This window comes from Amblyraja radiata, chromosome 4 (genome assembly GCF_010909765.2).
Source record: "Amblyraja radiata isolate CabotCenter1 chromosome 4, sAmbRad1.1.pri, whole genome shotgun sequence".
Taxonomy (NCBI): domain Eukaryota; kingdom Metazoa; phylum Chordata; class Chondrichthyes; order Rajiformes; family Rajidae; genus Amblyraja; species Amblyraja radiata.
The window spans coordinates 96061239-96081577 of NC_045959.1; the positions used below are offsets into that span (position 1 = coordinate 96061239).

The following is a 20339-nucleotide window of genomic DNA, read 5'->3' on the forward strand; positions in this document are numbered from 1 at the left end:
CCACACCTGGAATATTGCGTATAGTTTTGGTCTCCTAATCTGAGGAAAGACATTCTTGCCATAGAGGGAGTACATAGAAGGTTCGCCAGACTGATTCTTGGGATGTCAGGACTTTCATATGAAGAAAGGCTGGATAGACTCGGCTTGTACTCGCTAGAATTTAGAAGATTGAGGGGGGATCTTATAGAAACTTACAAAATTCTTAATGGGTTGGACAGGCTAGATGCAGGAAGATTGTTCCCGATGTTGGGGAAGTCCAGAACAAGGGGTCACAGTTTAAGGATAAGGGGGAAATCTTTTAGGACCGAGATGAGAAAAACATTTTTCACACAGAGAGTGGTGAACCTATGGAATTCTCTGCCACAGAAGGTAGTTGAGGCCAGTTCATTGGCTATATTTAAGAGGGAGTTAGATGTGGCCCTTGTGGCTAAAGGGATCAGGGGATATGGAGAGAAGGCAGGTACAGGATACTGAGTTGGATGATCAGCCAATTTAATCATATTGAATGGCGGTGCAGGCTCGAAGGGCCGAATGGCCTACTCCTGCACCTATTTTCTATGTTTCTATGGATAAAGTTAAAGGGAAGGAGAGCACAGCAGTGGTTACTGAAGTCTCCAGAAAAATAAATAGGACAGGAAGTTTAGTAAGAGTAAAGGGCCTGTCCCACTTGGGCGACCTAATCCGCGAGTTCTGGCGAGTATGCCCTCGACTTATACTCGCAGCATGGTCGACATGAGGTAGTAGCAGGTCTTCATAACTCTCCTTCATGCTCGAGAGTGATCTCCGCGTACTCGAGGCCTCAGCTAGGTCACGGCGTTTTTTTCAATATGTTAAAAAATGCCCGCGAGTAAAAAAAGGTCGCCATGGAAAAAATCTATACTTTTTTTACTCGTAGGTTTAGTCGTAGTAGGTCGTAGTAGGTTGGCATGTTAGTCGTAGGTAATCGAGGGTAGTCGAAGGTAGTCGAGGGTAGTCGTAGATAGTCTTCATCATAGTCGAAAGGGAGGTCGAAGGAGATCGTCTTCACACTCCACTATTCGGTGTCCAATTTTCCCGAAGTTAGTCATAGCTGGTCTTCAACATAGTCGAAGGGGGTCGAAGGAGGTCTTCTACATAGTCGAAGGTCTTCTACACAGTCGAACGAGGTCTTTAACATGTCATTTTCTCAAACTCTTCTAAACTCGCCAATTAGGTCGCCCAAGTGGGACAGCCCCTTTAAGAGTCTAACACCAGGCAACATGGGGACCATTATGAGAAGAAGGGTGGTGAATAGAAGACTGAGCAAGCAAGCAAGTTTATTTGTATAGTACATTTCAGCAACAAGCCAATTCAAAGTACTTTACACAAAGCATTAAAAAGCAATCAAAAGCAATTAAAAACAGTCATTAAAAAGAATAGAAAATAAATACAAGCTAAAATAGAATAAGACAAGTATAAAATATAAAGAATAAAAGTTACAGTGCAGTGTAAGAAATGAATAATTATTTAATTTAATTAAAAGCAGCATCAAACAGAAAAGTCTTCAGCCCCGAAGACGTTATATCTAAATGCACGCAGTATACGAAACAAAGTAGGTGAGCTTATAGCACAGTTAGAAATTGGCAAATATGACATTGTGGGCGTCACAGAGTCGTGGCTGAAAGAGGTTCAGAGCTGGGAGCTGAATATCTACAGATACATATCATATCAAAAAGACAGGTAGGTGGGAGGGGAGTGGTGTTGCTCTGCTGGTAGGGAATGAAATCCAATCCTAAGCAAAACACGAGATAGGATCAGACGAGGGATCAGCGTAGAAGAGGACGAGGAGGGACGGGAGCATTAGGAAAATTGTGGAGTCAGAGTACTGAGGGTGGGTGACAAGCTGATGGAAGAGGCAGGAGAAAGGAACTGGGTGGAAGGGGTGGAGGGATGTTGGTGTAGAATGAAAGGTGTGCATGGGTTTACCTAAAATTGGAGAATGCAATGTTCCTGCGTGAGCAGGGCTTCAATACACCCCTAACGCGTGGCCTCATTACCATGCTCATTGCTCCGTCTTCACTTCGAGCAATCGTGGATCAGAGGGGCTATTTTGTTTCTTCAAGGAAGCTTTGAGCACAACCTTGATTTGTTTTGCAGTATCTTGTGTCTCTAACTTCAAAGTTTCTCATTCTCAATGATAACTACTTCCACCACCTCAACAGGTAATGTGACCTAATTGCCTTCAAGCCTTGAATGTGTGGTTCTTGGATCGGACAAGCCACTACACCTCTTTAATGGCTGATTGGATATCTTACCATTGGAGTTTGCATCCAAGCAAAATTTTAGAAATGGGCCCCTTCAATGCATTCTTCCATGCTGACCATGATGCCTATCTAAGCTCACCTTATTTGCTCACATTAGGCTGCAATCCCTCTATCAGCACAGTGGAGCAGCAGTAGAGTTGCTGCCTAAAGCCCCTGTCCCACGTTGCGAGTTCACCCAAGAGCTCTCCCGAGTTTAAAAAAAAAATCAAACTCGTGGTACTTCATCACGAGTATTTTTTTACTCTTGGAAATTTTTCACACTGTTGAAAAAACTTCACGAGTTTCCGCGTTTCCCGCGTACCTGCCGTTAGCATTACGAGCCGCTATGAAACATCCACGAGCTCCGACGTACCCGCTACGTATTTACCACAAGTTTGATTTTTTTTTCAACTCGGGAGAGCTCTTGGGTAAACTTGCATCGTGGGACAGGGACAGGAACAGCTTCATTCCCAGAGCTATAGCGGCTCTGAACCGGCCCTGCTGAGTGCCCCCCCCACCCCCCATGGACTCTCCCTCGGAAGGTCACGTCGCACAGACACATCTGCACTTTAGTGTGTTTGAACTGTTTTGACTATTTTACTGTTGTAATGTTCTTTTTACAAATCGTGTCCTCGGAGTATCTAAATCTAAATTTTATTAGTTATTTAAGTTATGACATCGGATGGAAGCTGCATACCAAATCTCGTTGCGCTTATGTGCAATGACTATAAAATATATTATTATTATTATTATTACAGCGCTTGCAGCACCAGAGACCCGGGTTCGATCTCGACCACGGATGCTGTCTGTACAGAGTGTGTCCGTTCTCCCCGTGTCCTGCGTGGGTTTTCTCCGAGATCTTCAGTTTCCTCCCACACTCCAAAGACGTAAAGGTTTGTAAATCAATGAAATACTAGTGGAAAAATGCACCAAATTGCTAATAAAATGCCTTGTTAAACCACAACTTTATTGGGCTTCTGGTATCGGTCTTCTGATGAGGTCAGTTAATTTCTTAGAGTCACAGAGCATGGAAACAGGCCTTTCATCCCAACTTGTCCACGCCATCCACTTATATGCTTCTCACCTACCCACATTTGGCCCATATCTCTATAAACCTAGCCTATCCATGTGCCTGTCCAAATGTTTTTTAAACGTTGTGACAGTACCTGCCGCAACTACCTTCTCCAGCAGCTCATTCCGTATACCTACCACACTTTGCGTAAAAAAAAGTTGCCCCTCGAGTTCCTATTAAACTTTTCCCTCCTCACCTTAAACCTATGGTTCTGGTTCCCCTACTCTGGGTAAAAGATTCTGCATTTACTCAATCTCACACTTCTGGCACTGAGTGGTCAGAGAGCTTGTTTGCACTTCTGATGGCATTTGCCATTTCTTGAAGGCGCAAGAGAGTTCAGATGTTGGAATCTTGAGCAAAAAACAAATTGCTGGACAAATTCAGCAGGTCTGGCAGCGACTATGGACAGACAGCATTTCGGTTGGGAGTCGGGACCCTTCTTCAAGCTTAGAGTGGAGGGGAGATAGCTGGTAGAAAGAAGTGAGGGGAAGAGGTGGGCATGTGCTGGAAAGTGATAGGTGTATCCAACTAAGGAGGTGGAAAATGATAAGAAAGGAAGGCGAGAAGTGAAATGTAGAATAAGAGGAAGGGTTTTTATGAGGGCGTTGGTATTCAGAGTAACAGACCATTGATATAGGGATAGTATTTTGAATCCCACAAAGGCAGCGGGGAAATTTAAATTAAAGACGTTAAATGGAAAAGCTAACATCAGGAACAGTGACCGCATAACTATCGGACCTTTGTAAAAATCACCTGGTTCACTAATGTGTTTCAGGAAGGAATAGTTTCCACCCTTACCTGAATTTCACTCCAGACCAACTAATGTGGTTGGGATGTTTAGGAAGGAACTGCAGATGCTGGTTTAAACCAAAGATAGACACAAAATGCTGGAGTAACTTAGCGGGACAGGCAGCATCTCTGGAGACGTTTTGGGTCGAGGGTCTGAAGAAGGGTCTCTCCAGGGAAGGTGCCTGTCCAACCAGTGTGGTTAACTCCTCACTCCCTTCTCAGTCCCAAGACAACTACAGACTGCCAATAAAGTTAGGGATACCCTCATCCCATGACCAAAAAATGCAATAGACTAGCTAATGCATTTCATATTAATCATGCTTAAAAAACTGGTCCTGCTTCAGCGTATTAAATTACATTGTATCTGAATTGCATAAATCTACCTACTCACGTGGCTCAAAGAACCTCTTGCATAAAGTTTTCTAGTGGGCTTAATTGCTATTGTAATAGAATGGTTGTTTCGTCCCTTTCAACTGATGCATTTGGGTTTTAAAGGTGCAGCAATATTTTATTTTCTCTCCTGCTCGACAGCCCTCAAACAGAGAAGTGCTCTAAAAGAGCCGACTGATATCTGCCACCAGCAAGCCAGGTTCTTTTAAGATTGACTCACGCCTGTATTGCAGAAATTCAATTTTGCACACATCGAAGAAAATCTAGTCCACCTGAAAGCTTCTATCAGTTTTGCAGGGAAAAGCGTTCCTTAGTCATCTTCAGCTCAGTTACAACACTGCAACCTTTGTCTGAGACTCTGAATTCCAGTCCCATCCTAGTAAGGTGTTGCTCATATAATACATGAAATGCTCCAGGAACACTCCAGTATTTCAAAGAGCAGGGAAATTCTTCCTAGTATCCTGGCTAATATCTATCCATCAACCAGCATCATAAAAATAGACTGTTAGGTCATTAACTCATAATATGGGACATTTCCATTCTTGTCAAATAGATTTTCGACCATCTATTTTATCCACCGACATGCAGTCAAATGCAACACTCTTGCTTGATCTCCGTTTGCAGCCTGGAATTATTTGAAGGGAAGAAATCAAAACTGATAGTTTTTTGCAACCTCTGGCCACCAAAACCAGATGCAGAACTTTTGCATTTAATAATCTCACCATCTGGAACCACTGCTCCTCTGGCAGTTCAAGGAAGCTGAGCTTCCTGAATGGGGCCTCATGCATCTCCTACTCCCATTTTCAAAGGTTATCCAATCTGACTCAATTAAATTTCAAGATAGAAAAATAAAGAAGGTCTCCCCTGCTCTTCGCATTACAAGATAAGTGAATATAAAAGGATCTTATAAAGCAAGAGAGAAATTGGGACCCCATGGTGTAGGTCCACTGAAAAAGTGTGAGATGAATCAAAAGCACAATTTGTTGGTAACATGCTCTGAATCTCCCCTACCATCTTGTCACAAAGCAATATGCTTCACTTCAATTCATAGTCAACTAGGGATAGGCAAAATTATTTTTTGTTTAAGAAGGAACTGCAGATGCTGGAAAATCGAAGGTACACAAAAATGTTGGAGAAACTCACATGAGGTTAAAACGAAATTTGGTTTCTGCAGCCATACAAAAAAAGAACCAAGACACACACCAACACAATTCAATTCACATAAACATCCATCACAGTGAGTCCTCCTCACTGTGATGGAAGGCAAAACTTAAACATATCTCTCCCCTGCACTCCCCTCTCCCCCCCATGTCAGAGTCAAAGACAGAGTCAAATCCCCCGGCGGGCGATGTTAAATGTCCCGACGCGAAGGAGATAGGCAATGTTTCGGGCCGAAACCCTTCTTCAGACAAAAAAGATGCCACCTTTCCCCAATTCTGTCTACATTGCAGGAACAAATAAAAAATATATATTTTGTGTCGGAAGGAATTGCAGATGCTGGTTTAAACCGAAGATAGTCACAAGAAGCTGGAGTAACTCAGTGAGTCATGCAGTATCTCTGGAGAAAACGTCGAGACCTTTCTTCAGACTCGACGTTTCGAGTTGAGACCCTTCTGAAGACCTGAAACTTCATCTAGTCCTTTTCTCCAGAGATTGGGCTGACTCGCTGTGTTACTCTAGCTTTTTATGTCTATCTTCAAAAAAAAATCTTTATTTGGCTGCCAGCCCTTATGATAGATTTGGGAAGGCAATCAAGTGTTGTTGTAGCCTGGAGGGGGTTTGATTCCCTCAATACATCAACAGCTTGGACTCCTTCCAGAAACCAGCAGGCAAGCGGAGGATGAGCTCTGGGGATCATACTCAAAGTGATGAAAAAGAACATGTAGACACAAAGGATTTGGATTTTGACGGGAGGGAGGCTCAAGATACATGAATGGGTCCCGTTGGAGAATGCTCACTGCCGTTCCTCCTGAACCATACCAGTGACAGTCTGCTTATTGCTATCTCTTGGTGATGTGGTGAATCCGTGGAGTTCTTGGAGGGTGGTGAATCTTTGCCACAGAAGGCTGTGGAGGCCAAGGCACATTTTTAAGGCAGAGATAGATAAATTCTTAATTAGTATAGGAGTCAGGGGTTATGGAGAGAAGATAAACACAAAATGCTGGAGTAACTCAGCGAGACAGGCAGCATCTCTGGATAGGAGTGGGTGATGTTTCGGATCGAGACCCTTCTTCAGACCTTCTTCTGTCTTCTTGGTGTAAACCAACATCTGCAGTTCCTTCCTACGCCTTTGTACTTCTGTCAGCTGCAATCTTACTCCATTGACAGCAAAGTCGATGGATATGTTTGAAGCAGAGATAGATTCTTGATTAGTACGGGTGTCAGAGGTTATGGGGAGAAGGCAGGAGAATGGGGTTAGGAGGGAGAAGTAGCTCAGCCATGACTGAATGGCACAGTAGACTTGATGGGCCAAATTACCTAATTCTGCTATCACTTGGGACCTTGTGAAGAGCAAAGATACTAGAGGAGCTTTGGTGAAGAGCAAAGATACTAGAGGAGCTTTGGTGAAGAGCAAAGATACTAGAGGAGCTTTGGTGAAGAGCAAAGATACTAGAGGAGCTTTGGTGAAGAGCAAAGATACTAGAGGAGCTTTGGTGAAGAGCATGCCTCACCGCCCAATACAAATACTCAGAGGTGAACGTCCCACATACTGTGACGTGTGCGCGCTCCTTGATGGTCTGCGCGGTGACGTGAGCGCGCCGCGCGTTCCCCGATGGTCTGCGCCGTGACGTGAGCGCGCCGCGCGTTCCCCGATGGTCTGCGCCGTGACGTGAGCTCGGCGCGCGTTACCCGACGGTCTGCGCCGTGACGTGTGCACGCTCCGTGTCGTGTGAGCGCTGTGACGTACCCCTCCCCTCCGCCAGTGCCGCCGGGACAATGTGGCGGCTGAAAGCGAACCAGAGCGATGATGTGTTTGACGAGGAGGCCGATGAACTGCGGCTGTCGAGGAACGAGTGGAATACCTGCATGGGGCAGAGACTGAAGGTAGGGAGATGGAGGAGGAGGAGGAGGAGGAGGAGAAGGGTGGAGGACGACGACGAGGGAGGATGGAGGAGAGGAGGAGAGGAGAATGGAGGAGAGTGGAGGAGAGGAGGATGGAGGAGAGAAGGATGGAGGAGGGGGCGAGGCGAGGCGAGGCATTCTCCCCAAACAGTCTGAAGAAGGGTCTCGACCCGAAACGTCCCCATTCCTACTCTCCAGAGATGCTGCCTGACTCGCTGAGTTACTCCAGCATTTTGTGTCTACCTTCGGATTTAGCACGTATTCACTTGGCATTACTCATTAACAAGTAGGATTTTGGCAAAAGTTAAATATTTGTTCTCGCCCCTGGTCTAATTCTGGGGTTGCCACCAATTTGAATCGTGTCCAATTATTTATTTATGCTAGGTATACAAAATTGCTGGGGAAACTCAGCGGGTGCAGCAGCATCTATGGAGCGAAGGAAATAGGCGACGTTTCGGGCCGAAACCCTTCTTCAGACTTATTTATGCTGATGCGTCATTGAAATGTTCAGGGTGCACTTCATTTGGTTGTTGGAGTCTGGCAAAATCAGTTAACTTTGATCAGTGAAATGTATCAAATGTGTGTCTTTTGGTCTCTAAGTACAACTAAATGAAAATATAGTAACATGTATATTTAAATTTGTATTGCTAAAATAAACTCCTTAAAATAAACAACATTCCTTTTACAAAATACATAAGATAGTTATTATTTCAGTGGGAAACTGTGTGTCTGATCTCAATGCATCCATATAATATGGATGTGACCAATAGAAACTGCATGTGACCGGGACCGATTGGCAAATTGTTGCTTTACAGAAAGTATTTGTCAGAATATTTTTCAAATGATTTATGTCACATTACAAGCGTGGTGAGTAATTAAAAAAATGCCTTTACTACCATTGAAATGCTTCAGATAGCTGGCGATGCAACTGGCCAATGCCATGCAAGAAACTCTGTGATCTCACTTGGACCATATCTCTCCAAATCTTTCCTGTCCAAATGTATTTTAAATGTTGTTGTGGAAGTTTCAATTAAGTCTGGGGGGGGGGGGGGGGGGGAGACGGTGGGGGCAGCCAAATGGATAGGCTAGGTTTATAGAGATATGGGCCAAATGTGGGTAGGTGAGAAGCGTATAAGTGGATGGCGTGGGCAAATTGGGCTGAAGGGCCTGTTTCCACTGTGATATTAGTGAAAAATATGGAATATGGGCTTTCCTTCTCCTGATTTTCTGCCCCTCTTTCTGTTCCACCCTTATTTCTTCTCATTCTTCACCAAGCTCTTGCTCCCACCTACAAAAATGAAATGATATAGGACAGGCACTCTATTTTCTATGAGACTTTTAAACTTCAGTACAATATTGTTATGCACTGCCTTTCAAGTATTGTCATCTCCAAATCCAATGCCTATCTTTCCCTCAACTCCATGTTTGAACTTCATTGATCAGCTCTCTGCCCCGTCCATGGATTTAAACACCCTTATCAATATTGTATGCCTCTTATCCTGTCTGCAGCTTTGGCTATGGTTCCCATCTCATCCTCTTCCATTTAGATGGAATGATTTATTCTCAACTAATTCCATTCTCTTCTAAGTTTCAGTTTCTTTCTGCTTTTGCATTGTTAATGTATAGACCTCAAAGCACTCATTCTTCGTCCTGTTTATTAAATATCAGTCTGCTGCCCTGCAGCGACAGCATTTAAAAAATACTGGGAGTTCAATCTTTATGTTGCCATGTAGCTCCATCTCCAGAACGGAGTCCCTGTTCATAAATCTGAGTGGTCTGAAGACAAAATTCCTGTCTGAAATCTAGTTCTATGTGAGAATATATATTTTTTTAACTAAACATTAGGAAGGCCAAGTTCATTGTCTTGTGTTTCAAGCACAGTTCCCTGACTCAATTTTATTCCCTGGTCACTTTGAGGCAGAACATTCAGAACCTTGACATCTTATTTGACCCGACATTAAAATTTCATATAACTTCATGCAATGTTTTCTGTCTGGTCTCTCATCATCCACCCTCCATGCACCTGAACATCATTTTCTGTAGCACAAATTTAAATTGAATCCTGCTATCTGTCATTTCTATGGTTCTTGGCTTCTAGTCCACCAATAATTTGATTTTTTTCCATTAAATTCTATTCCAAAGGTTCATATTATATCTTTGATATTTCCTCCCGTTAACAACTTCCCAGATCATTATTCTCAAATACTAACCTTTTACAGTTGAACTTTCTAATCTTCTTTGTCAGCTGTGCCTTCAGCTTTCTAGGAACTGGGCATCTAGCTTCTACTTTTCTTTCTGAGAAGACGCTTCGTAAAACTTACCTGGGCTGATTCTAACGGCAGTGCTTATGACCTACCTGGACATCCCCACAAATATCTCAGTTTAGCCACTGGTAATGTCGGCAATGGCACCCCTGTGTGCTGCTAAATTTTAAGATCAATATTTTAAAATGTTCGAAGTCAAGAATATGTATTTGTCAAATGCCCCGCATATGAACCGGTGCAATAAAATGGTTACTTGCTGCTGCTTTGCAGGCGTTCTAGACACCACAACAACTAAAACAAATACAAAATTAGTTACCAGTTATTCTAAGTAAACCAAACCGTGCAAAAGCCAAGTACCGAACAAATACTGATTGTAAAAAAACATTAATGAACAAACACTAACACTGATAGGTGACGTTTCGGGTCAAGGCCCTTCTTCAGACCCTTCTTCTCGACCCGAAACATCACCTCTTCCTTTTCTCCAGAGATGCTGTCTGACCCGCTGAGTTACTCACTTCTGACCTGCTGACTTTTTGTGTCTACCTTCGGTTTAAATCAGCATCTGCTGTTCCTTCCCACACTAACATTGATACTTTGACAGCTGGTAATGTGTGACTAGGATCTCTGGTTGTCAGAACTGTTCTATGTGTGCAGCCATTGTCAGTGCTGAGATGGCCCCAGTGCTGTAATCAGCCACATTGAAACAGAGAGCCCAGTGGAGGACTGTGCAAGGGCCACGTTGCAATGAACAGCATGACTCGGCAGATGGTGACTCAATGTTTGGGCCAATGGTGGATCTGCCCCTTTATCCCTACAAAACACTCTGGGATGTTTCTCTGCGTTAAAACTGTGATTTGGATGCAAGTTGTTGGTAGATGGGCCATGTCGAATTTAAATTTGATCTACTTAATAATAATATATTTTATTGTCATTGCACATATGTGCAACGAGATTTGGTATGCAGCTTCCATCCGATGTCATACTTGACAGAATCTGAATTTTCTAGATATTTTTATATCCATTCTCTTAAGTTACAGGTCCAATAATAAAATGATAACCACTTTTCTCTCCAATGAACTAAAATTATATTATTTATACTTTTATTGATTGCTAGGTAAAGAATGTGTGGGTTCATCGTGCATTGCTATCAAATGTAGACACGCGGCAGTAAATTCAGTCATTACTTCCAATTGTTTCTTTCTAGGAAGGTTATCGGGATGGGGTTAATGCTGGCAAAGAATCCACTTTACAGCAAGGTTTCAATAAAGGTTATCAAGAGGGTGTAAAGAAGATGTTGATCCCTGGACAGATGAAGGGATTTCTGAGGTAAGTGCGCAGAAAGATGTACAGCACTCCTAATAGTGCATGATGTTGTTCCATGGCGCTATGGTCCATTCACGCATGGGACACATATCTTTACCAAAGGCTATTTCTCTGAACTTTCTGTGCTGTGCATGAGCTTCCTCACATCCTGTTTTATTGAATTCCGTCAGCATATTCTTTATTAGTCCATGCCTTTTGGGTTTTCTTTTGAATGCATCTTATCCACAGGTTCAACCACTTCATGATGTTTTCTAGGAACATATCTTTCGTGCATTGCGAAACGGCGGCACAGGAAATGTGTGCTGACAAAAATATTATTTTTCAAATAATTTACAGTTCTATATATAGCACTTGTAATATATAATATTATATATAAATTATGTCCAGATGGAAAATAACTTTTTGTATAATGTTTGGTTTTTGCACACAAAATACTTTTGAGAATTAATCTCGCTTTTTAATTTTTACAGCGCACTGCTGTCGTGGTGTCACCTCAACAGAAATGATCCTAACCTCGTGGCCAAAGTAAATCAGCTCCTTGATGTTGCTACCCAGCAGGAGGAACGTATTTTTAGAAATTTGAGTTCACCCCCTAGGGAAACTAGTGTTGGTGATGTGATGGAATGCATTGAGGACATGGGTTTGGCCACTGGACCAGAACAGCCAGATATGGATAATTCCAATGATGCTCAAACTGAAAACGACTGCCACAGTGCCAGTGATATCAGAAGGCATGATCTTCGAATGAACAGTCCTGGTCTAGTACACCGTGGATGCTGTAGGACTGCATCAGGAATTGATGAAATGGTTAAGCAGCTCTATCAAGACTGTGTTCTCTTATTGAAAGACTATGAAATACCAATAGATATGGCACCGCATTTTCAGTTGCAACCATAACTGTGTCAGTAATTGAGTGCAATGCCTTCTGGGTATTTTTTGTTAAATGGAAATAGTTGAGAATGCTAACTATCTGCTGAGATATTTGTTTAAAAATTTAATAAACTATTTGGTTATGCTGTGTGCAAGAAGATAAGAAAAAGCCCTTCTGTCATGTTTACTCTTACTCTTTACTTATCCTTTGTAACAGCCCATCCCCAGTGTCTTTACAGACATATGAATGGGGAATAGGTGCAGGATCCTCTGTTGCTATTCCATAATTACAGCTGATCTAACTGTAATTTCAACTTTATTATCTACCTGCAATGCTTAATCATCAACCCTCCTGCTTATCAAGAATCTATCTACCATCTGTTTCTGTCTTTCATATGTTCTCAGCCTCTGCTTCCACCACGTTTTGTGGAAGAAAGAACCAAAATGTCATTTTCAAAGAGGAAAAAAATCATCTCTTAAATGCGAATAATTTACTACTACAACATTCTCCCACAAGTGGAACCAACTCCTTAGGATTTCATGTGTTTGAATCAATAGCTGGATGGCCAACCCATTCTTCATAAAACAATGTTCCCATGTGGGATATGAGTAAACTTTCTGAATTGCATTCAAATAGTTGACATACTTTCTTTAAAAAAAAAAATAGACCAATACAATACTGTACTCCAGATATAATGTTACAGAGACACAGGGAAGTGCAGATGTTGGAATCTTGAGCAAAACACTTAAGTGCTAGAATATGAGGTGCTGTTCTTCCGGTTTGCATGTTTGCATCTGGCAACGGAAGAGCACAAGGACAGAAAGGTCAGTGTGGGAATGGGAAGGGGAGTTAAATGGTTAGGAACTGGGAAAGTTAACCGTAATCAGGTAACTGATAGGTTACCAGAGTATTATTTAATTGCAATAAACCTTTGTCTTTTATATTCAATTCTCTCTTCGCCGAAAAAGAACGTTGTCAGCTTGTGAATTGTGAATTGCTCTGCCCAGGACAAGAAGGCTCTGCAGAGAGTAGTGCGTTCGGCCGAACTCACTATGGGAACTTCACTCGCCCCTCTGCAGGAACTATACATCAGGAGGTGCAACTCCAGAGCCAATAAGATCATGGGAGACCCCTTCCACCCCTGCAACGGACTGTTCCAGCTGCTACGGCCAGGCAAACGCCTCAGTTGCCATGCTGTGAGAACGGTGAGGTTGAGAAGGAGTTTCTTCGCAGAGGCTATTAGGACTAAACTCCGATCTCACCAGGGACTAACTTTACAGTACCATTCTACTGTTTTTTTAATTGCTGTTTTTTTCCCTTTTTCCTTCTGCCCACAATATGTAAAAGAATATGTGATTCTGTTCCATTCTGTTTGTAGTTTGTTTGTTTGTTTGTTTTTTGCACAAAGTCCGCGAGCATTGCCACTTTTCATTTCACTGCACATCTCGTATGTGTATGTGACGAATAAACTTGACTTGACTAATTACTTGCCGTACCTGTATATTAGCTTATTGCAAATCATGTAATGAAACCCTGAACCTTCTGCATTTCTTCCACCGCCTCAGGACACATAAAGTTGTTTGGTTAGACCTGTCCTATGATAATTTGCCTGTGCTCACATTAGCCAAGAAATGCCTAACTATATATTTACATTTACAACAACATGATCACCCCATTCTTTGAATATCCATCATGGAATGACTAAATAAAATTTGTTCTCAGTGACACTTTTGTAGTCTTGATTCATAAGATGCCACGACTTCCTAATACTCAGCCTCACTAATAATCTGTTTTCTACATGAATCAGATCCCTTTTAATCAACAACTACTAGGGTCCGTCATCATGACGTCGCTTGCCGAGAGCTTAAACTCTGAAATGCCCTCCCAAACCACCTCCATCTCTTAAGATGCTCTTAAAAAATTTACTCCAGTATTTCCCTGATGTCAAATTTTACTTGATATGAAATGTTTTGATGTTGCTACTGTGAGACGCTTGGTGATGCTTTGCTGCATTATAAGCAGCATTTCATGCAAACAGCTGTTCAATGCCAAGATGTCAAATTAGCTACTTAATTTAATGGATACTTTCAAGAGAGATCTTGATTGGGCTCTTAAAGAACATAATAAGATAGCAGTATTAAAATTCAAGCTAAACCGAATTCTCTCTGCAAGAGTTATCATGCTATTTCAAATTACTAAACAGGAAAACTTTGAATTCGGCGACAAACCGCATAAACTTCTACCACGTCAGTTGAGAAAAGTGGAAAAGGATCATAGTATTGAAAAAATCAGATCAGAAAAAGGTGAACTGTTCACACTTCCAAAAGATATTAACGAAAGATTTGTCCAATTCTATCAAAATTTATATGCAGCCAAAACATCAACAGAAATGATAGAAATTACAAACTTCCTTGATAAATGTAATCTTCCGTCACTTAACGTAGCGGAACGTGATGAATTAGGAGCGCAGATTACAATTAAAGAAATCGAAGAGACTATTAATTCATTGAAGAATGGCAAAACCTCAGGCCCAGATGGGTTTAGTAATGAATTTTATTAAAGAATTTATGATGTAATCTCCCCGCGTTTACAAAACCTTTATATACACGCATTTAAAGAACAGACGCTATCACAAACCTTAGCCGAATCAACTATTACACTGATACCCAAAAAAGATAAAGATCTGGAAGAGCCAGGATCATACAGAGCAATTGCCCTGTTAAATACAGATCAGAAACTATTAGCTAAAACCCTGGCAAGAAGACTAAGTAAATACGTTAATAAATTAATACATTCTGATCAAACTGGGTTTATAAAAATATTTTTTGTTAAATGGAAATAGTGAAAATCCCTGGGCATAAAAGAACATTTCAGGTCAATGATCATCAGAATTGGGGAAGCCAGTAAACAGTTTGAATTTAGCGGAGCGAAGGGGGTGGAAAGAGCAAATATGATGTCTGTGAAGATTGAGATTGTCTGGGTTCACATTTATCTTTATTGTCATCCAAGAGAGAATGGCTGGAATGTGTTCATTACAGCACTTTTCTCTTTTATCTTCTGATTTCCAGCAGTGTTTTTTTTGTTAGCTTTTCAAATACAGGAGAAACTCAGCAGGTGAGGTGGTAGCTGTGGAGAGAAGCTGATTTAACCGATAGGTCATCAAGCTTGACTTTATCTCCAGCACTTTCAGTTTGTTTTTTTCCAGATTTTTGTTTGGTGTCAATAACCTCTTCATCTCAAAATTGAATTAATAAATTTCTGCGATCATTATCTGTTACTAGGCTACATGGGACCCATTGGGTAGGTATGTTGCAAAGCCTACCTGAAGCGTCGCTGAAAATCTGTCGCTGCGGGTGTGCGCGATTTTGGCGCCGTTTAGAGGGGGCGGGTTTAAAACGAGATTTTCTCTAAGCTGTTCCAATCGAAAATGTTCAGCCTAGTTAATTATTAACGAAAAATCGCTGAAAGACCCCGTCGCAAAAGCTATTATTAGGTTTAAAGGCCTTGAATAATAGTTATAGTAGTTTAAAAATCAATCTCTAAACCCGCGACCGCCAGCAACCGCAGGGTCTCATAAAGCAAACCACAGAAGGTAGGCTGTATATTTTTACATTAAAAAGGGCTTCTAAAGATCCCTTTATACAAAGTTTAATATTGCGAGTAGCTCATTTTGGGCCCATTATATCCCGCAGTATTTCTCTCGGCATTTGGGGCACAAATCTACCGCAATGTGAACGTTCTAAACCAGCGCGTTCCACGGGGACCCACTGGAAAGCTGATTTAAATGGACATTTATTTACAGCAATTAAACACTAAATTCCTTCCATTTGGCCTATAAATTAATGTAAATGAGATTTTAAAATCATGTTTTATTGTGAATTATTTGTGAATATTATTTGGACATTTAGGCTATTTAAAAATGTTAATCATTTATTAAGAAATGGATAGATGTTTAGATCTAGTAATTGAAGTCTGAAATTAGCTACAATTAGGTAACTAACTAATTATATGCTTTAATTTCAGGTTATCCAAGTAAGATTATTTTATATTTGTTTCAGAATGCTTCAATCTATGATAACTGAAAATTTCATTCAGTTCTCTTAATTTTTAAGAAAGTTATGGGCTTTTGACTGTTCACGATCACAGCTTTTTTGTTATGTCCATAGAAAATGGGGGGGGGGGGGGGGGGGGGTTAGTATGGGTGTTGTGGGCTGAAGGGACTGGTTTCCAGAGGGCTAGTATGGACATTGTGGGCCGAATTGATTCTTGGGCTGGCGGGTCAGTCACTCAAGCCTGTTGTGCTGGCAGCTCACTCACGGCTGGTGGGCTGGCAGTTGACTCACGGCTATTCCTTGAAATTCCATTTCAAGCAGGGTGCAAGGCCACCAAATTCAAGTGCAGTTTCTTACACTTCAAGCAGGGTGCAAGGCCACCAAATTCAAGTGCAGTTTCATACCATTTCAAGCAGGGTGCAAGGCCACCAAATTCAAGTGCAGTTTCTTACCACTTCAAGCAGGGTGCAAGGCCACCAAATTCAAGTGCAGTTTCATACCATTTCAAGCATGGTGCAAGGCCACTAAAGACAGCGAGTCGTGACCTCTCCCTCCTCCATCTTGCAGAGACTAAGCCACGCCCACAAATTCTGGGTTTTATAGTCCCTCCCACCAGAAGGGGCGTGGCCTTCATGGCGTGATTGACAGGAGAGAGAATTTCAACATTTTTTAAACACTAATAACTTATTTTTCATCGATGGGAAAAACCCTCAGCACCTGACGAGCGGAGGGGTAATCTGAGTAAGATGGCCAAAAATCACAGCCGTACGTGGTAGCATTTTTTCTAAAATCAATATAAAGCGCAAACAGGAAGTGGTCAAGATTAGATTTTTAATTATATAGAAGGCAAAGCGACTTTAATTAGGCAAGGCAACTTTAATTAGGCAACACAGCTTTAGCATTTCCAAACCAAAGGCAACACAGCTTTAGCATTTCCAAACCAAAGGCAACACAGCTTTAACATTTCCAAACCAAAGGCAACACAGCTTCAGCATTTCCAAACCAAAGGCAACACAGCTTTAGCATTTCCAAACCAAAGGCAACACAGATTTAGCATTTCCAAACCACATTAAGGGCACTGACAGGTCAGTAAAACCACTCACAGTTTAGTAGACATGTGTTCAGTGTTATTCACAGCTCAGACTAAGAGACCTGACCCTCTCGCTCCCCCATCTTGCAGAGACTGACTGAGGCACTCAACACTTCTGAGTTTTATAGTCCCTCCGGAAGGGGCGTGGCCTTCAGGAGAGAGAATCTTAACATTTTTTAAACACTAATAACTCTTTTATTTTTCATCGATGGGAAAAATCCTCTTGTCCTGCACAGCGGAGGGGGACTCTGAGTAAGATGGCCAAAAATCACAGCAGTAAGTGGCAGCGGTTTTTCTAAAATCAATATACAAAACAACAGGAAATGGTCAAGAACAGACTTTTAGTAATATAGATTTTAAATTATATTTTAATTATTGTGCCTCTTGGTGTGTGAAACAGTTTCTTCCTTTTTCAAAATAGTTAATTAATAATATTCCACTTATTCTCTGCTCAATGAGAATGATCCAGAGCTTCTCCTGTCTCTCCCAAAAACTGAAAATGGAAAGATGTAAAGTTTCCACTTTGAACAAAATAAATTTGAACTCCTGCATGCACTATGAATAATTTACATGAGTCTGCAAGTCATAACAACTGGCTGAGAAAGTTTCTAGAGGAAACAGGCATGAAGGTCAGCACTTTTCACATTGGAAAAGAGTGCAGCAACCATTATAACCCATTTATAAAAAATGCTATGCAGCACAATATTATACTGAACAAAAAACTGCAAGCAAACTAGGGACAGATCAGTGAGCTTTCAAAAGAGAAGCTTTGCATCTACATATTATCATCAGAACTCTGTTTCAGTCAAACTAAATTAATGTAATTAATGAGTAGGAAGGAACTGCAGATGCAAGTTTAAACTGAAGATAGACACAAAGTGCTGGAGTAACTCAGCGGGACAGGCAGTATCTCTGGAGAGAAAGAATGGGAGATGATTCAAGTCCAGGCCCTATGCACAGAGTGTTTTATTTAAGGTAAGGGAATCAAGAGGACAAATGTTTATGGTGAGAGGGATCCTGGTGAGCGTGCACAGCAGAAGCATCCCAGCTAGCCGCGATCATACCTGTCAGCAGGCATGGCCGAGGTCTGGGAATCCTCCTGGGAATACCTAGTGGGACATGTAGCAGTACCCCGAAAGATGAAAGAATGGATCGCCTGGGCTTATATTCACTGGAATTTAGAAGGATGAGAGGGTCTCTTATAGAAACATATAAGGGACTCCTTCTTAAGGGATTGGACAGGCTAGATGCAGGAAAAATGTTCCCCATGTTGGGGGAGTCCAGAACCAGGGGTCACAGTTTAAGAATAAGGGGTAGGCCATTTAGGACTAAGATGAGGAAACAAAAAAATCAGCCAGAAAGTTGTGTATCTCAAAGGTATCAAAGGTATTTTATTAGTCACATTCACATACACCTAGGTGTAGTGAAGTGAAATGCTTTTTGCCATTTTGCAGCACACAAAAAAAGAATACAGACATAACACCAATGAGAGTCTTAACACATAGAACATCCCCCCACAATGGCTCCCACCATGAGGTAAGGCACAAAGTCCAGTCCCCAACCCCAGTTCACCCATAACCGGGCCCATTGAGGCCTCCACAGTTGCCTCTACGGAGGCCCGATGTTCCTGGCCGTTCTCGCCGGGTGATGTTGCTCCGGCGTCGGGAGAGTCCTTCCAGCGGCCTGGGAACCCTGGAACGGCCGCTTCCGCACTGGAGGCCGCGGCTTCCGAAGCCGACAAGGCCGCGCCGGTTGGAGCTCCACAACTGGTGATCTCGTTGCGAGATCCCAGGCTCCCGATGTTAAGTTCAGCGCCGCCGCCCGCAGCTGGTCGCTCCACAGTCCCGCAGCTCCGCGATGTTGTTCCCGGCGGTCTCAGCTCACCGGAACTCCAGCGCGGAGACCCAGGCAAGGCATCGCCCGCTCCGCGATAGCGCTCCAGAGCTGTGCAGCCGCCGAAAGCCGTGGTTCTGGGTGGTCCCCGACAGGAAACGCCGCTCCAGGCCCGCTGGTAGGCCGCGAGGACGGGTCGAAGCTGCAGCCCGGAGAAAAGCTGCCTCTCCGACCAGGTAGGGACCCTGAAAGGTAGTTTCCCCCTTCCCTCCCCACCTCCCACATAAAAAAGTCTAGACCTCCAACAAAACACTTTAACTAACTTAAAATAAAAATAAAAGGATGAAAAGACAGACAGCTGCTGGCTGGGCAGCCGTGCACAGGACAGCGCCCCCAGATCTGTGGAATTCTCTGCAACAGAAGGCAGTGGAGACCAATTCATTGGATGTATTCAATAGAGAGTTAGATATAGCTCTTAGGACTAATGGAATCAAGGGATATGGGGAGAAAGCAGGAACAGGCTACTGATTATGTATGATCAGCCATGATCATATAGAATGGCGGTGCTGGCTCGAAGAGCCGCATGGCCCACTCCTGCATCTATTTTCTATGTTTTTACCTGGCGGGCTGCAGTCTTAAGGGTGGAAATCTGACGAAGCTGGCCCCTGCTCATCTCCTGAAGACCAGAGAACTGAAGAGGAGGGAGCTTGCGACGTCAGACAGAGGAGCAAGATCAGTAGAAAAGTAAATCAGGATCATGTCTTCTGTGCCCTCAAGACCGGCTGCGGGATACGTACCCGGGGCACAAGGGTGGGCCGGCAAGGAGAGGAACGTCAGTTTGTTGAACAATCCAGACAAGGTGATGGTTGGAGGCCCTGCAGAAACCTGGGGCTTGCCTGGATCAGGCGCCGCTCCAGAACACCTACCGCATGAATCGGACTTTGGAAATGGCGCCAGACCTGATGACTCGGAAAATAATTTTGACAATAAAGCACCATGGAACCATTGAGAGGGGCAAGACTTAATACAAACTATAGAAGCAACTTTTTCACTCAGAGGGTGGCGGGTATATGGAACAAACAGCCAGAGGAGATAGTTGAGGCATGTACTGTAAATACATTAAAAAGACACTTGGATAGATACATGCATATGAAAGGTTTGTTGGGATATCGGTCAAATCCAGGCAAATGGATCTAGCTTAGATGGGGCATCTTGGACTACATGGACGAGTTGGGCCAAAGGGCCAGTTTGTGTTTTGTATAACTCTATCACTCTATCAGAATGTCATAGCCAGGTAGAACTATAAAATAAAACACCAAAATGGCCATTTG

The 20339-nt window shown here is 42.6% G+C and overlaps 1 protein-coding gene across 1 annotated transcript; it reads left to right on the top strand.

Annotated features, from left to right (window-relative positions):
* The first annotated feature begins 7408 nt into the window (after positions 1 to 7408).
* Positions 7409 to 12289, top strand: yae1 (YAE1 maturation factor of ABCE1). Its single transcript, XM_033019975.1, has 3 exons — positions 7409 to 7557; positions 11044 to 11165; positions 11633 to 12289. The coding sequence occupies exons 1-3, from the start codon at positions 7450 to 7452 to the stop codon at positions 12057 to 12059; spliced, it is 657 nt and encodes a 218-aa protein (XP_032875866.1). The 5' UTR covers positions 7409 to 7449; the 3' UTR covers positions 12060 to 12289.
* Positions 12290 to 20339: the final 8050 nt, after the last annotated feature.

Bases quoted from the DNA above. Each gene is read 5' to 3' on its own strand.
- yae1 (XM_033019975.1), top strand. From the start codon at position 7,450: ATGTGGCGGCTGAAAGCGAACCAGAGCGATGATGTGTTTGACGAGGAG. The intron at 7,558-11,043 runs GTAGGGAGATGG...GTTTCTTTCTAG, and splicing joins GCATGGGGCAGAGACTGAAG to GAAGGTTATCGGGATGGGGT. The intron at 11,166-11,632 runs GTAAGTGCGCAG...TAATTTTTACAG, and splicing joins CAGATGAAGGGATTTCTGAG to CGCACTGCTGTCGTGGTGTC.